This window comes from Bradysia coprophila, assembly GCF_014529535.1.
Source record: "Bradysia coprophila strain Holo2 chromosome X unlocalized genomic scaffold, BU_Bcop_v1 contig_26, whole genome shotgun sequence".
Classification (NCBI taxonomy): domain Eukaryota; kingdom Metazoa; phylum Arthropoda; class Insecta; order Diptera; family Sciaridae; genus Bradysia; species Bradysia coprophila.
Genome location: NW_023503313.1, coordinates 2335918 through 2350424, shown reverse-complemented (window position 1 = coordinate 2350424; position 14507 = coordinate 2335918). Strand labels below are relative to the sequence as shown.

Sequence of the window (14507 nt, the reverse complement as noted above, 5' to 3'; positions counted from 1 at the left end):
AATTTCATTTCTTTATCGTTTTAAATGATCTTGACAAACATACTTTTCTTTTGAACATTGAAAAAAAAACACTATTGACACTCTCGGAACCTGGAACTTCATAATTCCATTATTTGAATAATGTTCTTCAACTTTTCCTTCCTTTTTTTTTAAAAAAAATTTCTCCATTTTCTTTTATCTTCGTCCAAATTAATCAATTCAATAATTAATTATTTTTTTTGTAAATTTTTGTTTCTTTTTATTTATTTTTTTTTAGTTTTTTTTCACTTTTTTTTGTTAATTGAGATTGAGAAGAGCGTCCATGTTGTATGGATGAGGGTGAGGCTCGGGTCAGTCTAATATCACAACCTGTAATTCGCTGGGAGTTGTTGGTACGGGCGTTGGAACCGATGCTGAAAGTTGCGGGGGTGTACCTTTGAAATTTTGTAAATGTCGCCATGGTTTACGTGCTGCTCTTCGCAGGTCAACAATTGTTAAGGTTTTACGAGCTTTTCTGGAAATGGCGGGGAAGGAGACGGGAGAGCATAAATATCTTTCAAACATTCAACTTTGTTGATAATATTCTGTCGAAAATGAATTGCTTCGGAATTATAATACGGCGAGCCTGCCGATTACAATCTAATAAATGTCCAAATTGGAGACATTACTTTTAACTATTATTCGTTTCAGAGTCGTTTTTTCACTCTTATTCGGACGTTTATTTGATTGTAATTGACAGGCTCGCCGAATGTCTTGATCCAATATAGTTATGGAGTAGCACAAGTGATATTCTTTTGGAGTTGAGCTTCATCCGAATGTTTTTGTTTTTCTTCAATAATATTTTCATCGCCGACCTCTTTCATAAAATGTAGGATTGGTTTTGGTGTCGAAGTTTGGCTAAGCCAATGTGAAGCCCATTACAGCAAATCCCAATACTAAGACACTAATAACCATCAGCCTACTTCGCGTTTAAAATTTTGAGCAAAGGAAGCAGCCTGGTGCCAAAAAACTGATTTAGGTAATGTCGACAACGTATCTCCACTCCACCATACTGCCAATGACTTGACGTATAGACTTTCTTTTAGTGATAGGTCTTAGGAGAGACTGGTGTCAAGTAAAAAACTATCAAAATTGGGAAATATATTTCCAGATTGCAACGATCAAACGTTTCACCCGGAGATGCTTTTGAACTGGCAGTTTTAGATTAAAGCGGAGGACCCTAGTTCCAGGTTGGAAAATATTGGGAATAAACGCACGCCATGCTACTTCCACAATAACAGGCATATTTTTGACACTTGGTGTAATTGACTAAAATGCAGACCACCGCTTCTTGCAATGGTTTAGTGATCTGAAGATTACATCATTTACGCACTACATGAAAGATTGGTCTAGTAAGTACATGAAAGTTCTAACAGATGTCATGTCGTATTTCTGTTTGCGTTTAACGAAAATTGAGGTAACTCACTGCAGCACGCAGCCCTTAATTAGTTAGAATAACGAGGTAAGCAATCCAAGCAAAGAAGGCATCCAACGAAAGAGAGCTATTGACTGAAGTGTTAATTTCTAAATTTTTGGCTGAATCGTAGGTAATTTCTACAGAAGCACAACACTTCTTTCGAAGAATAATAGACGAAGAGGTACAAATCACCTGCAATTTTCGCATAATTGTCGATAATATAAACCATTTGTCTATGGCAATTTTAGTAACGAATCGAATTCCGAAACAACTCTGAACAAACTGAACATGAACTGCAATCGACATTAAAATCGCAAATTCCACTCACTTGCTAGCAGCTGTTGCCCGAAAATAAACATCATCCGGAGCATCCATCCAACTAATAACCTGTTTTCGACCAGAGCCTGTCCTAGTCATTTGAGCAATTTTAGGTTTTCCGTTCATCTGTTTTACGGAAGTTTCGATTAAAAATCTGCCACAAAGATACGAATTTATTCTTAACTTACGTGATGTCTAGGCAATGGCTGACCAGCAGCGGCAGCGGCGGCCATCATTGCAGCATACTGTTCAGGCGTTGGTCGATGTGATGGCATTGGATCTTTATTTGGTCTTTTCGATGGAGGGCCGACTACAGCAATGCCTGCAAATAAACGAAATGCAAATGCGGTCGTTAGTGGGGAAAATCATTTTAATTTGCTGGCAATTTCGTTCGAACAACTTTTACCATCATCCCAGTCCGTGTCAGAATAAAAACCAATAGAAATAAACAATTTAAATTAATCATTTGCTTGGCACGGAATTGTTGGTTTTAATTTGCAATTCATCAAAATGTAGCTAGAGGAAAGAGCAATAGAAATGTGTACTTACTGTCGCCTCCATTTAATTCTTCAAACGGTCGCTTCTTCAGCAAAGGTGACGAATTAGCATTTGTGTTTAAGACCGGCAAAGGTGGTTTCTCTGGTTCCGGCTTATTTGGTATTCGTTCGTACATTAAACTGCCATCGGGTGCCTTTGGCGGCTTCGGGAACCATACCTTATCTGGTATGGGCATTTTATCCTTTGGTGTAAGTATCAGCCAATCTCCGACAACTGTACCGGGTCTGCCTAATCGATCTGCAATATGCGTGACACTGCCTCGGTCTTTTTTCTTATATACCAACAGATGAGCGATGTCCGCAACGGATTTGCCTTTCATTGCGAGTGAAACTGAAACGGTCCATCGTCAGGCAATGGGTTACACATTATCGTAACGATCTACTTACATTCTTGTTTAGCCGCCTGAATATTGATGGCAAACGACGGCTGTCTGGCTGCCTTTTTCGATCGAATAATTTGCCTACAAATTCGTCTTGATAGTTTCGTAGCGCCGTTTGTGTGCAAATAGAATGCAGTTCGTGTCTTCATAATTGGTCGTGGCGATCCAGACCGGATTGCAATGCCATGATATTGAGCGTAATGTCTAGCTAGATGTGCCTTTACTTTAAACTCTTTGCCACAGTTAACAATCGAACATCTGAATTGGGGACGAATGAATGAATGCACATGAATACGCATTGCTCTTCGGAATTTTTTGTCATTTTAATGGCAAAGCCTTACCTATGAGATGGTCTATTTAATAGATCATTCGTTCCATCATCAACATCGCTCTTCTTTTTAACCATTTCAATATCACTATCAGCTAATCGTGATGCTGCTTTAAGGCCTCCATACTTTTTCCAGTACGTCCAACATGAATGACATATGCGACAATTCATATGCGTTGGACCCCAAGAGTACCACTGCGACATAAAAGGAACCAAACAATAAGTAATTATGGAATCGAATCAAACCGTACTGCTGATATCAATTACCTGTGTCGATGTTATTCCCGAGCACGATTCACATGGTTTACCACCATTTATTGTTGCGATCTCGTTGCCATTACCATTCGAACTGCCATTCATTATTCCCTTCGACGAATTATTTATGATAGCTGGATTGGGCTTTGTGTAATTGGGAATGTAGACCTGTTTCAATTTCGATTCAGCGTCGGCAGCTTTTAACCGTTTCTGTTGCACATATCTGTCGGTTGTTTTCCACATGTAATAGTATTCGATAATGTTTTTTAGAGTTTTCCACGGCAACTAAACATGGAGAACGAGAGAAAAAAAGAAAAAAGAAAAATTTGTATAAAATTCATGGAACACATCCGAACGTAAATCCCAGCTTCGATATGTACTCACAAAGTCTTGTCGAATGTCGTTGAAATCTTTTCCGTATTTGTCCAGTGCTTCTTCGAATAGATTCGCTTCGGACGCACTCCACTCTTCCATTTCGTCTCGACATAGAACTGGACCACTCGACGGAACTAGTGAACACATTGCCGATTCGATTGAATATGTATGTTTATGCAATGTGTCCATAGCATGAAACTGTTTCGAATGGAATGAAAATGACAAAATTTAGTGCGATGCCCGTTAGAGAGTTTTTGATTTTTTTTTGTTTTGTTTTTTTACTTACTAAAGTTATATCACGACTAGCCGCTGCGGCTGACATATGGAGGGACGGCTGTTTAACAGAACTACTACAATCCAGGGCACGAGCAAAAGTTCCTACAGATCTTGACACCACTAAAAATTGATCTATTTTCCTATCTGTTAGATTGTGATGTGGTGTCCACACAAGGGTCTCCAAACTTTCTGTTAATCTGGGATCTTTTTCACCGTCGCGCAATAGTGGCGGCACTTCCGTTTGATAACTGCTACCTACACGTATCTCCCCCTTATCAGCTAATAGTGTTTTTTGTGTAGGATCGAACACAAGACAATAGAAAAATGTGTCCTGTACGGAAGAAAGAACGATGAAAAATTGATTAACGAAAAAGGCATCAGGAAAATTGTTTGCATGAAAGTTGGGTCAAAATTTAACGAAAAATTTAAATTGCAATTGGATCGGTTTACATTACTATTTACTCACGTCTTTGTTTAAATAGCTAAGTAGCGATTCCGTTTCGTTCAACAATGTCACCGAACATTTTCCTCGAATATGCGTGGCCGGCAATGTTTCAACTTGTCGCGATAAAAACAGTTCACGATGTTTCATTTGATGACGTTGTTTTTGTGATAAGGACTCCCCTTTGACTTTGTTTGGGAAATTCGCACACGGACTGTTTCGTTCTTCTTCTAGCGCATCTATTGGTTCAAACAAAAAATAATAGTTTTCGTAATTAGAGACCACACACACTACAATTGCAAGGTTTGAAGAAAAACGTTACCCATTGAATCGTCGACGGTGGATTGAACAGCTTGTTCCTCGCAAACAGGTAATTTCAGCCACATTTTCTTCAATTTCATGGCTACTGGTGACTCGTCCGACGTTTCAACTGGAAAAAGAGATAATTGAAATTGAGTAGGATTCGTAAATGGACAAGACTTTCGTCATCAAACGAAAAAATTGTATGAATTTGTAAAAGCTTTCAAACCGGGTAAGCTAATAAAATTTCAAGCCATTCATTCAAATGAACTAAAGTCATTCATGGTTTCCTTTTTTGTGTAGTTGACGTTGAATGGTAAAATTTCATTGAATTTTTCAGGAAAGAAAAACTTGAAAAAAAAAAATAATTGAAAACTTGAAAGGTCCATTGGTTCTCTCACTGCAAAAAAAAAACGTCCTTTCACATTCTCTCTCTTACATTGTACAACAAGAAAAAATGCAAAATTTCCGATCTTGATTGTCTGATTATTCTCCATTTGCGAGATTAAAGTGAGGCTTTTGGTGCGTGTGTGTGTCTGTGTTATACATAGCTAACGACCAGAAAAAAAAAAATTGGACGAAACTTTCCTAAAAATCCGTTTTTCGTTTTAAAAATGGAAAGGTCTGCCAATTATGTGTTCTAATAAATTATGAAACTGTTTTAAGACTAAAATCATGTATTTTGAAAATAAAACACAAACACGGACAGCAACTATATCTCGCCGAGTACATTTGTTGTCGATTTTATGTGCTATCGAATTTTATGGTGTGTATTCGTGTATGAAATTATCGATGCAATAGGAACAGCAGCTAGGAATCTGGGAACGTTTATAATCAAACCAATCCGATAAACGTTTTGTTTTAGGTAGGTAGGGATTTTGCTGTTGCATTGTAAAAAGCAACAACTGAATGGTTAGTTTATTGAACTTGACAGAATGCCGTCAAAGTTTGTTAGGCAGGATAATGCTCCACATACATAAATGAGTGCAATGTTGTCGAGTCATCTGAAAATTGCCGGTCGTCAATTCGTCTGGTGTACTTTAAATGACATTCATTCCGTTCAAACGAAAAACGATGGAATTTGTGAGAATTTTCTGGTTTTAAGATAATTTGGATAATCTGACCGGTTGTTGTATGGAATAAAGGCAAGAAAGTAATCGGCACAACGTTTACTCTAGCATCTAAATCGATTGGTACGCCAAGCTTAAATGAAAATATTGATGCAGACGCCCGCAAATCAAGCCTTAAATAACATGCTTTTCATCGCACACAATAATCAAATCGAAATTTACATACGAGAGAAACTGATGTGTTGCTGATTTTCTTTATCTTGTGAATGCTGTTGAATGCTAACGATTTATACATACCAGACAGATTAGACGTAATTGACATTACGGAATGGAAACTTAGAAAACAAGATGGTTCGTGTGAGACTCGACAAGAAAAAGATTTGAGAATTTGGTTTAATCAAATTAATAACAACAACAACAACACCAACTGTGGCAGCAACACACAGAAAAAAAAATGTGTATCTTCTCGACCCTTCAGTTATTTGCGCTCTCAAAAGAATAATACCTCTAAAATATAACCCACCAGGTACTGTTTTTCGTCTACCCGCCACTTCCACAATATGATGAGGCGTTTTTGAAGGAGGCTGGGTTGGGATGTGTTGGGTGGTTAAAGTATTATGGAATTTCGGGGTGGTGGTGGTGTGTGTTGTACCACTGTGTTGTGTACTGTGAGTGATAATACAAGATCTCTGGGTATGAGATGATGCTGGGTGTGAGTGGGGAAGCACAACCAAATCGATATTTCTGTGCGACTACTCTACGTAGCATAAATATAAGTAGTCTATATGTATATAACGACACATGTGTGTAGAAAACTAAATATGCATACATTTGTATATCTATCTATCTATCTCGACGTTTGGTACATTCGTATATTGTGGGTACACAGCCGTTTGTTAATACAACAACGAAAAATAAAATAACAAAAAAAATTTCATAAATTCTCCAGCCACGAAAATGTTTCGCCTATAGTGAGTGTATCCAAATGAAATCCAAAATTTTAGTTAATGGCACGACTCAGACTAATAAAATATAAATTCTAATAACCCGATGTTGATACACAAGCAAGCTTATATCAGATGCAATAAAATCAATTTAATTAATCGAAATTTCACACCATACATACAACACTCCTTCCTCTCTTGTCGCAAATATTATATTGGTGATACGATAGTGGAGTTTATTGTGATACTTACTTTGATGTTTGTCAGCTAGTTGAACTAAAGGATTTGGCAAATCTCTTCGTCGGTAAAAGCACATTACTTTAGCCTCAACATTGCCGGAAGGCGTTTTATTTAGTTCTTCTATTCGACGAATTTGATAAGGTGACGATGATGATGTCTCAAAGTAGACATAATCTGGAAGTAGAAGGGAGAAATTGTGAATCATTTTTAGCATACACTTAACTTATATCTATCTACACAAACTGCAATATTTTTTCACGACATTGGAGACGGAGATGTTCCGACTCTTTTTTTTTTGTTAAAGAAAAATATCTGAGAACTAAAACAAAATTTGTGAGACTGACGGAATTCGAGGTAGAATAAAAGACGTGAGAATGGTATAGCGTAGCTGGGAATCCGCGGAAAACCGACGAAAGCAGCGAAGAAGTTTTTGGCATTAAATTGGGTTTAGTATCTCGGATGATCGAAACGAAAATGATGTCGATAAGGAGTTGAACGAGGACTAAAAATATTGATCTACTTATTACACATGGTGGTGTACCTTGTTTCAGTGATGTTGATATTTGAATATAAAAGTGTACTCTACCTCGAGAATTGGTTGTATGAACGAATATAATGTATTATACGGTGTACAGTACATGTACGTATATATAAATTACACATCTCTTTTCGGTACGTACGAACACATAGTCTACTTTACCATTTTATATAGATCTATATGCTCTATGTGAGTGCATATGCATATCAATCTATATCTACAGCGTGTACACAGTGGTACATTATTATTTTTGAAATGACTGTACTCCAACGATTTCGTTGTTTAACCCGTTTATGCTCCACACAACAATTTTATGCTCATAGAATGTTAGGTAGGAAAAAAAAACACGAGAACAATATACTAGACGTGGCCCCAATATTCCGTTTAGTATTCTTCTTCTCAGATTTTAATAAGTTTGACGAAAAACTGATGAAAAGCTTGATGAAAATTCGAGTTTTTCCTCTCTCTCTCTCGTGTGTTTCTGTAGTTTTCAATTAAGTGTGCGACAAACACCACTTTTCCTTTCGACTCTATGTATTTTTTCCCGTTCTATTCATACCGAGATTCATAGAACGCAGACACGAGATTCGACAACATAAATAAATATTTAAAATGGTTGTAATTAAGTCTACGTCTTTACACTGGAATTATGTAAACATTCCAGGTAGTGTAGAATGGCAATATCTGAAACACAAAATCAACAATTACTCTTGTCGAGCTGCTGGGGATTTGACATGACAGTTTGGAAATAATTTTTCGGTCTTTTTTTCTTTCGTTACTAAATGGTTATCGATGCAATTCACATAAAGCTTGCGATTGAATTTCAGTTTTGTGAGAGAGCGGTGGTATGTTTTGCTATTTCGGTATATATGTATGTGAGTAGGGGAAACAGCTCGTGAAAATTGTATACTAAAGATATGAAAATGGTTAACCCGAGGCGAAGCCGAGTTTGCCAAGACAAAAACAAACTTTCCTATTAAGAAACAAGATTTTATGTACAGCAGTCGGATTCTCATTTCTACGTCCCTTTCGTTAGCTTTTTTGAGACACACGTGATGATTCCTAAAGTTCTTCTTGCAGATCTCAAAAATAAGGATAATCTCGAAAATATGCCCTGAACAATCTTTTTCAAATGAATCGAAATTCTATTAACATCAGTTGAGAACTTAGCTTGTATAAAAACACCTAATCCTTATGTGCACTCTTCAATGTGCATCAAGTGGACACGGAGTTGCTTCTTTAAAATAATATTTTATAAATAAAAGTTACCCACAAGGCTATTACAAAAATGAATAGAGGGAGGGACCCTACAGCAGCTTCAGGCTCCAAAAAAATTCGATCAGATCCTTAGCCATACATTCATATAAAGAATGTAAAATACTCGTAAAACAGTTTCCATTTCAACCCCTGAGTTTCTCTTTCAATTCTCAAATCGGTAAAGTAAAATGTGTAACAGATAAGGGGCGCGAAAACACAACACAATTACGTAAAACCGGTACATGGTGAAAAGACGGATCCAAAAGGTCTTTAAACCAAGTATCAGTTGTATCCGAACAACTAATACAACAAACCCCCCCCCATTTATATTTAATGTCCATTGACTCCGTGTTTAAAAAGGAATTTAAAAGAAATGTCTTCGGCTACGAATCTGAAGTCAACTGATTGTTGTTGATAGTACAATAGTGCGAGAATTCATACACTTTTCCGCTGAAGAGCACACTATGTGAGTGATACTACAGGTGAGAATGAGAACGAGGCTTCGCTCGATAAACTTTTATCTTTGTGGTAAAATAGGGGTGTTATAATACAATTAAGAAAAGATCTTTCATCGGTTGCTTCATTTGTGGGTGTGGGTGCTTGTGATCAAAAGGATATTGAATAAACGAGCGTTAAATGAGTAAATTTACGAATAAATGAATTGAATTGAAAACGGCCGTTGTTTAACGTGTGGTGCTAGTGAATCGTATTGTGTACGACACATACAATCGACAACAATTTTTTCTACTAAGTCTATATTAAGCCAGCCAATTTCTGATGAATTTACAAATGTTAAAGCGGACGAAACGAATTTTTTCTAGCTTTTTAACACACGGTAGAGGCTATTCTTTGGCGTCAAATCAGATATATACGTAAAGTTTTCACTATCAAAATTAATGTCTTCATTACATTACACTATATCAACTCTTCGATTATTTTCTTCTTCTTTTCATGTTACGTTGAAATAGAGTACATTAACGAGAATTGAAACTATTTATAGTTCACAAATACAAAAGTGAAAGGTGGTTTGCTCGAAAATCTTTTCTAACGAATATCTCACGTATATAAACTAAACATTTAGTACCTGAGCAAGAGAATTTGTCACTCAATTGTGACGATTTAATGGCATGGGAATCGTTTCATTTTACAAAACGAGTGACGTTCTTTAACAATTCATCGACGGGTGAAAATTTGTTAGGGAAAAGATTTGTGGTTGTGATAAAAATCAGGACACACTGTTGATGATAATTGTTCACATAAATTTGAAGTTTGCCAAACTTCTTGGCGACCATGAATCCATGTAGAAAAGAAAGCGTTGGAAAAGAAGACTTGTAATTTTTTGCAAGCTTCAAAATTCACGAAATATGGTGCGGTCAAGGTTGAAAGTAAGGAACGACGAACAATGAATGTTGATACGTTGAGATGTTTGTTATGGATTTTCCGAGAAGTTACCTACTAACAGTTTTGGTGCCGGGTAGCCGGATATTCTTTAAAATATCTCTAATTTACATAAAATTCCTTTAAATTCTTCCAAACAAAGGTTCGCGAAGTTTACAGTCATTAAGAAACACAATCGAAAATTGTGGCTCGACTCAAATGTTTATTTTTTAAAGATGAAATATAGTCTGCTGAAACTTCCCTCTAAAAATGCATTTAATCAAAAACTAGAAACAAGTGAGTGATGTATGTCATGCCTTATTTTGGAATTGAAATTAAATTCTTAACGAACGAAGACGACAAAAAAAAAATTCAAAAAATCGTTCAGCGATCCTCTATTCCAATCATGGAAATATCAATTCCAAAGTTAGGCTTGACATTAACCTCATTTATTTATAACTGACGGTACAATCACAAAAAAAAAATAATAATCACGCGAACCAACATGTGATTCCATTTTGACAAATATTTCAGTTCTATTTCTGCTCATGAAAAAAAACGTTAAAAAGTTAAAAAAAAGGAAACAATTTCGTTATAACGTGTTGATCCAATAGAATTTTATAAATTGAAAACAACAACAACAACAACAAAAAATCAATTAAAAGAATTGCATTTTTCCATAGTTTAAATTATACAGAACGTAAATGAACATAATTCCAACGAAGCAAAAAAAAGGAGGACCTCAAGACGACGCATAATTTTCCAATGCGCTATAAACGAAGAAAAAAAAATCAACAACTAAAAGTCGTTCTTACGTGTCTACACATGCAAACACTGCCATTGTACTATTCACGAAAAAAAAAATTAATATGAAGAAAGTGATCACATCGCCATCATGGGTAAAACATGTATTGCGTGTATTAGAAATATGGCTATCAAAATTATCGACTCGTTACATACAACGAAACTGTAATTCCAGAAGTGTTGTAATTTCATTAATTTTAATTTAATCTTCAACAACCGAAGAACAACGTTTTTTTATAGTGTAGATATATCTTAAATACACTGCACACTGTATAACGTTGATAATGGTATTATAATACGAGAATATCCAACATTTTACAGCGATTTTAGGTTTTAATTTTTGTTGTGTTTTTTCTTCTTTAATTTGAAATTTAAATGAAAAACTAGAAATATTTACTTATTGAGTGCTCTCTTGTGCGTTGAACTAAAAATAGTTACAATACTTCGTGACGTATTTTTATCATTTTATTTTCGTTTTCCGATTGATTTGGTTATATATACAAAGTTTTGTTTCTCTTCTTTCGTTTTTTTTCCTTCTATCAGTTTTGTCCCTTAAATAGGTAACACAATCTATGAGTAGAAATGAATATGCAGAGCATCGGGTTTATTGTTTTATTTTATGAGCGTGGATTAGATGTGTACACTTTTTGTAACATCGGGCACCAAATTCGATGCAGGTACACAGAAAATAAAATCAATCACCAAGTTTACTTAAATACACACCGTAATGTAGTATTTTATACACGTAGAGCGTATTATACGAAAAATATTATCCGTTCGGTAAAAGTGGTGGGTAAAATGTTTGAGATTGACGAATTCAGACTGTGTGCCTTGAAATGGTTTTTTTTTTTAGGTTGCCAAGTCACAATAACTTAGAACATATTTTATTGTTGTCGATTAGTACATTACATTTTACAATTTTTCAACCAGCCTCGTTCAAATGTCGTTTTTAAATTTTTCGGAGTTCAGTTTAGGCAGAAACGATTTCTGTTAAAATCGACATTTCATTTACCGCTAAGATGTTTTTTTTACCGCACAATGGTGCAAAACATTAAAATTCGCCAAAATTCTGTGGATCATCTAAATGGTATAAATGTGATAAAAATATGACCATTGACGCGCTTGTTTCATTTACGACAGTAGAACAATTTTCATGCTGAAGTGAACCCGCGTTCAGGACTAATGACTAATTCGAAAATGGATGTTCAAAGGTGAACATCTCGGATGCAAAAACAAATCATTTGTTATGGGACATAGAGCTTAGCTACCGGGTAGTAATTTTTCTGAAATTCCTGCATTTTCGCATCTTTTGTTTTAAGTATTTTGAAAACCTGTTCTCATTGTTGCTGTTTTTTTATCTTTCGTTTGTTCATCGTTGTACATTCTATTTTCTTCTTCATTCAACCTTATTGTCAAATGAACGGGGTAAAGCATCCGAAACGAATAATGACAATCAAAGTGTTGGCAAAATTTTAGACAATGAAATCTGAACACAACTTTTCCCGAAAAATTTTGATTGCGGTGATGATAGAACGTCAACATTTGTCTTTTTTGAAGGAATGAAGGAACCATTCCAGATATAAACAATCGAAATAAAATCGAAATAATTGACACTCCAACAGCTACCATAATAGCGTATACTCATCACCGATATGAACAGTCTCATATGCAAATAAAGACAAACATGGAACACACATAGCACTCTCTACACAACATTTTTATATTCGGCATCAAGGGTTGATATGAAGAAGGAAATTTTTTTTTTTAATTTTTTCCCGTACAATAAACCAATTGTACGTATTATTTATGGTGATTGCAGTGATTAAATGTTTTTGGCAGTCCAATAAAGTAGATTTCACGAACAAATTTGGAAATAAATCCAGTGATAACACTTGAAACGTAAACTTCTATTATTCTATTATCGGAGAAGGCTTCCGAGTACACAAATCAATTATATAAAACAATTCTCACCTCCGACCCGGTACATATTTGTAGTCATAATATTTCTTTTCTAAATAACACTAACACACGATTACCATATTTTTATTATACATTAATTAGTAAAAACCACATATTAATAGTCACATTAAGCCGCGTATTTAATGTTTTTGTGACAAGACGCGTATTACTTGTGTTTCATAAAACTCCATGTTTTAATAAGACTGGCCAGATGGATATTTGGTTATGTAGATAATGCAGATAATGTACTTGCACTTTGGAAATAGGTAAATTTTACAATATCGTTCAGCACTGACCGCTAAAGTAGTACTAGTTTTCGGACTAAATTGTAACGAATTTGTGAATAAATGACTAAAATGAATGAGTTTTTCTTTTAAAGTTTTTGAATGTTTTTTACCAATTTGCAGAAAAAGAGCTTGAAAGTGTCAGTTATGAACAAAATGTATCTGTACTCTGTTGATTGGTAAATTAAAACATGTCGGAGAGTAAAGAAGGCATTGACCACTTATTACTTCGATTATAGTCTAGTTGTTATCGGCAACTTTATCAGCTATATTTTATTAAAAGTGTTCAGGCTTGCTGCTAAAAATGCTAAAAATTCAAAATGTAGCGCAACGTTAAGTCCAAGGTATGTAAATATAGTGTGGAGGTAATGGCATGTAAAACCAAGTCAGATGTGCGGTAGCGCGAAAGTTCGAACGCCATTTTCTCTCTCAAGGAGCTCCCTTCGTTGAAAACGAAAAATGAAATAGAAACTTGTAATATCGTCACATGTAAAATGAAGCAAATTTTTATAATAAAGAATTCAAATAAGTGTTTTGTGAAACATAAGTAAATCATTTAAACAAAAAGGTGTCATCGAACTTATGTGCACGGGCGCGCGTCTAAACCTCCATACTTAATCTACCTTGAATAAGTCGCCCCGATTCTCATTCATAAAGAAGTGTAAATTTTTTTTGTTCAAACTTTCAAACTTATGCTCAAAACAAACGAGGCATTAAAAACGTCCTAGTTTTCATTGACAGATGCAGCAGTTGCGATTTTGAAAAGAAGTTCTAACTTCATTTGACAGTTTCGAAAATTTTTTCATGAAAAATAGGACCAAAACACGTTTTCAATGCCTCGTTTGTTTTGAGCATTACGGAGTCAATAGTTGATCAGAATGACGTTCTTGATATATTAAAAATTATTATTATAGGCAAGGCAGTCAACTAAGTTTCAATAAAAGTAGTATGAAACTAGATTTCACTTATAGGTATATCTGAGACAAATTTTGAATACGCCAGGTGAAGCCTACTTTTCTTTACTATTTGACAAGTATACAATACGACTTTGGATATTCAATGCCAGGTTCTAAAAGAAGTCAATGCGGCAGCAAAGTTTTCTGTTTCATCGTTGACTTAGAATCTATGTCTTAGATTGTAGATGGAACTGCTGCTGTTTTTTGAAAACCTGGATCTGATAACAGAAACTGACTGAATCCGAAACCGTTTTCTTCTAAGTTCGCGTAGGAGCCACTAGAAAATTGGACGTCATCAACTCAGATGTTTCGAAACCTGTACTTTTTGAAATTTCGTACTAAAATACAGAACTAAAATCCAGTGATAATATACATTTAATACTACCGACGTTATTGCGTTTCTATGGCTGCT

At 35.3% G+C, this 14507-nt stretch overlaps 1 protein-coding gene across 3 annotated transcripts; it reads right to left on the bottom strand.

Moving 5' to 3' along the window:
• Positions 1 to 161: 161 nt before the first annotated feature.
• LOC119069192 (metastasis-associated protein MTA3) lies at positions 162 to 13064 on the bottom strand. 3 transcript variants are annotated; one of them, XM_037173138.1, is made up of 14 exons: positions 12868 to 13063; positions 6933 to 7094; positions 4689 to 4796; positions 4391 to 4605; positions 3935 to 4255; positions 3658 to 3846; positions 3286 to 3558; positions 3032 to 3213; positions 2698 to 2948; positions 2303 to 2641; positions 2160 to 2189; positions 1942 to 2075; positions 1764 to 1879; positions 162 to 493 (listed from the first exon to the last, which is right to left on the bottom strand). In XM_037173138.1, the coding sequence occupies exons 1-14, from the start codon at positions 12893 to 12895 to the stop codon at positions 331 to 333; spliced, it is 2511 nt and encodes an 836-aa protein (XP_037029033.1). In that variant the 5' UTR covers positions 12896 to 13063; the 3' UTR covers positions 162 to 330. The 3 variants fall into 3 exon arrangements, with proteins under 3 accessions (XP_037029033.1, XP_037029034.1, XP_037029035.1); XM_037173140.1 differs by having other exon boundaries at positions 371 to 493; positions 1760 to 1879; positions 12868 to 13064; XM_037173139.1 differs by lacking the exon at positions 2160 to 2189 and having other exon boundaries at positions 12868 to 13062.
• Positions 13065 to 14507: the final 1443 nt, after the last annotated feature.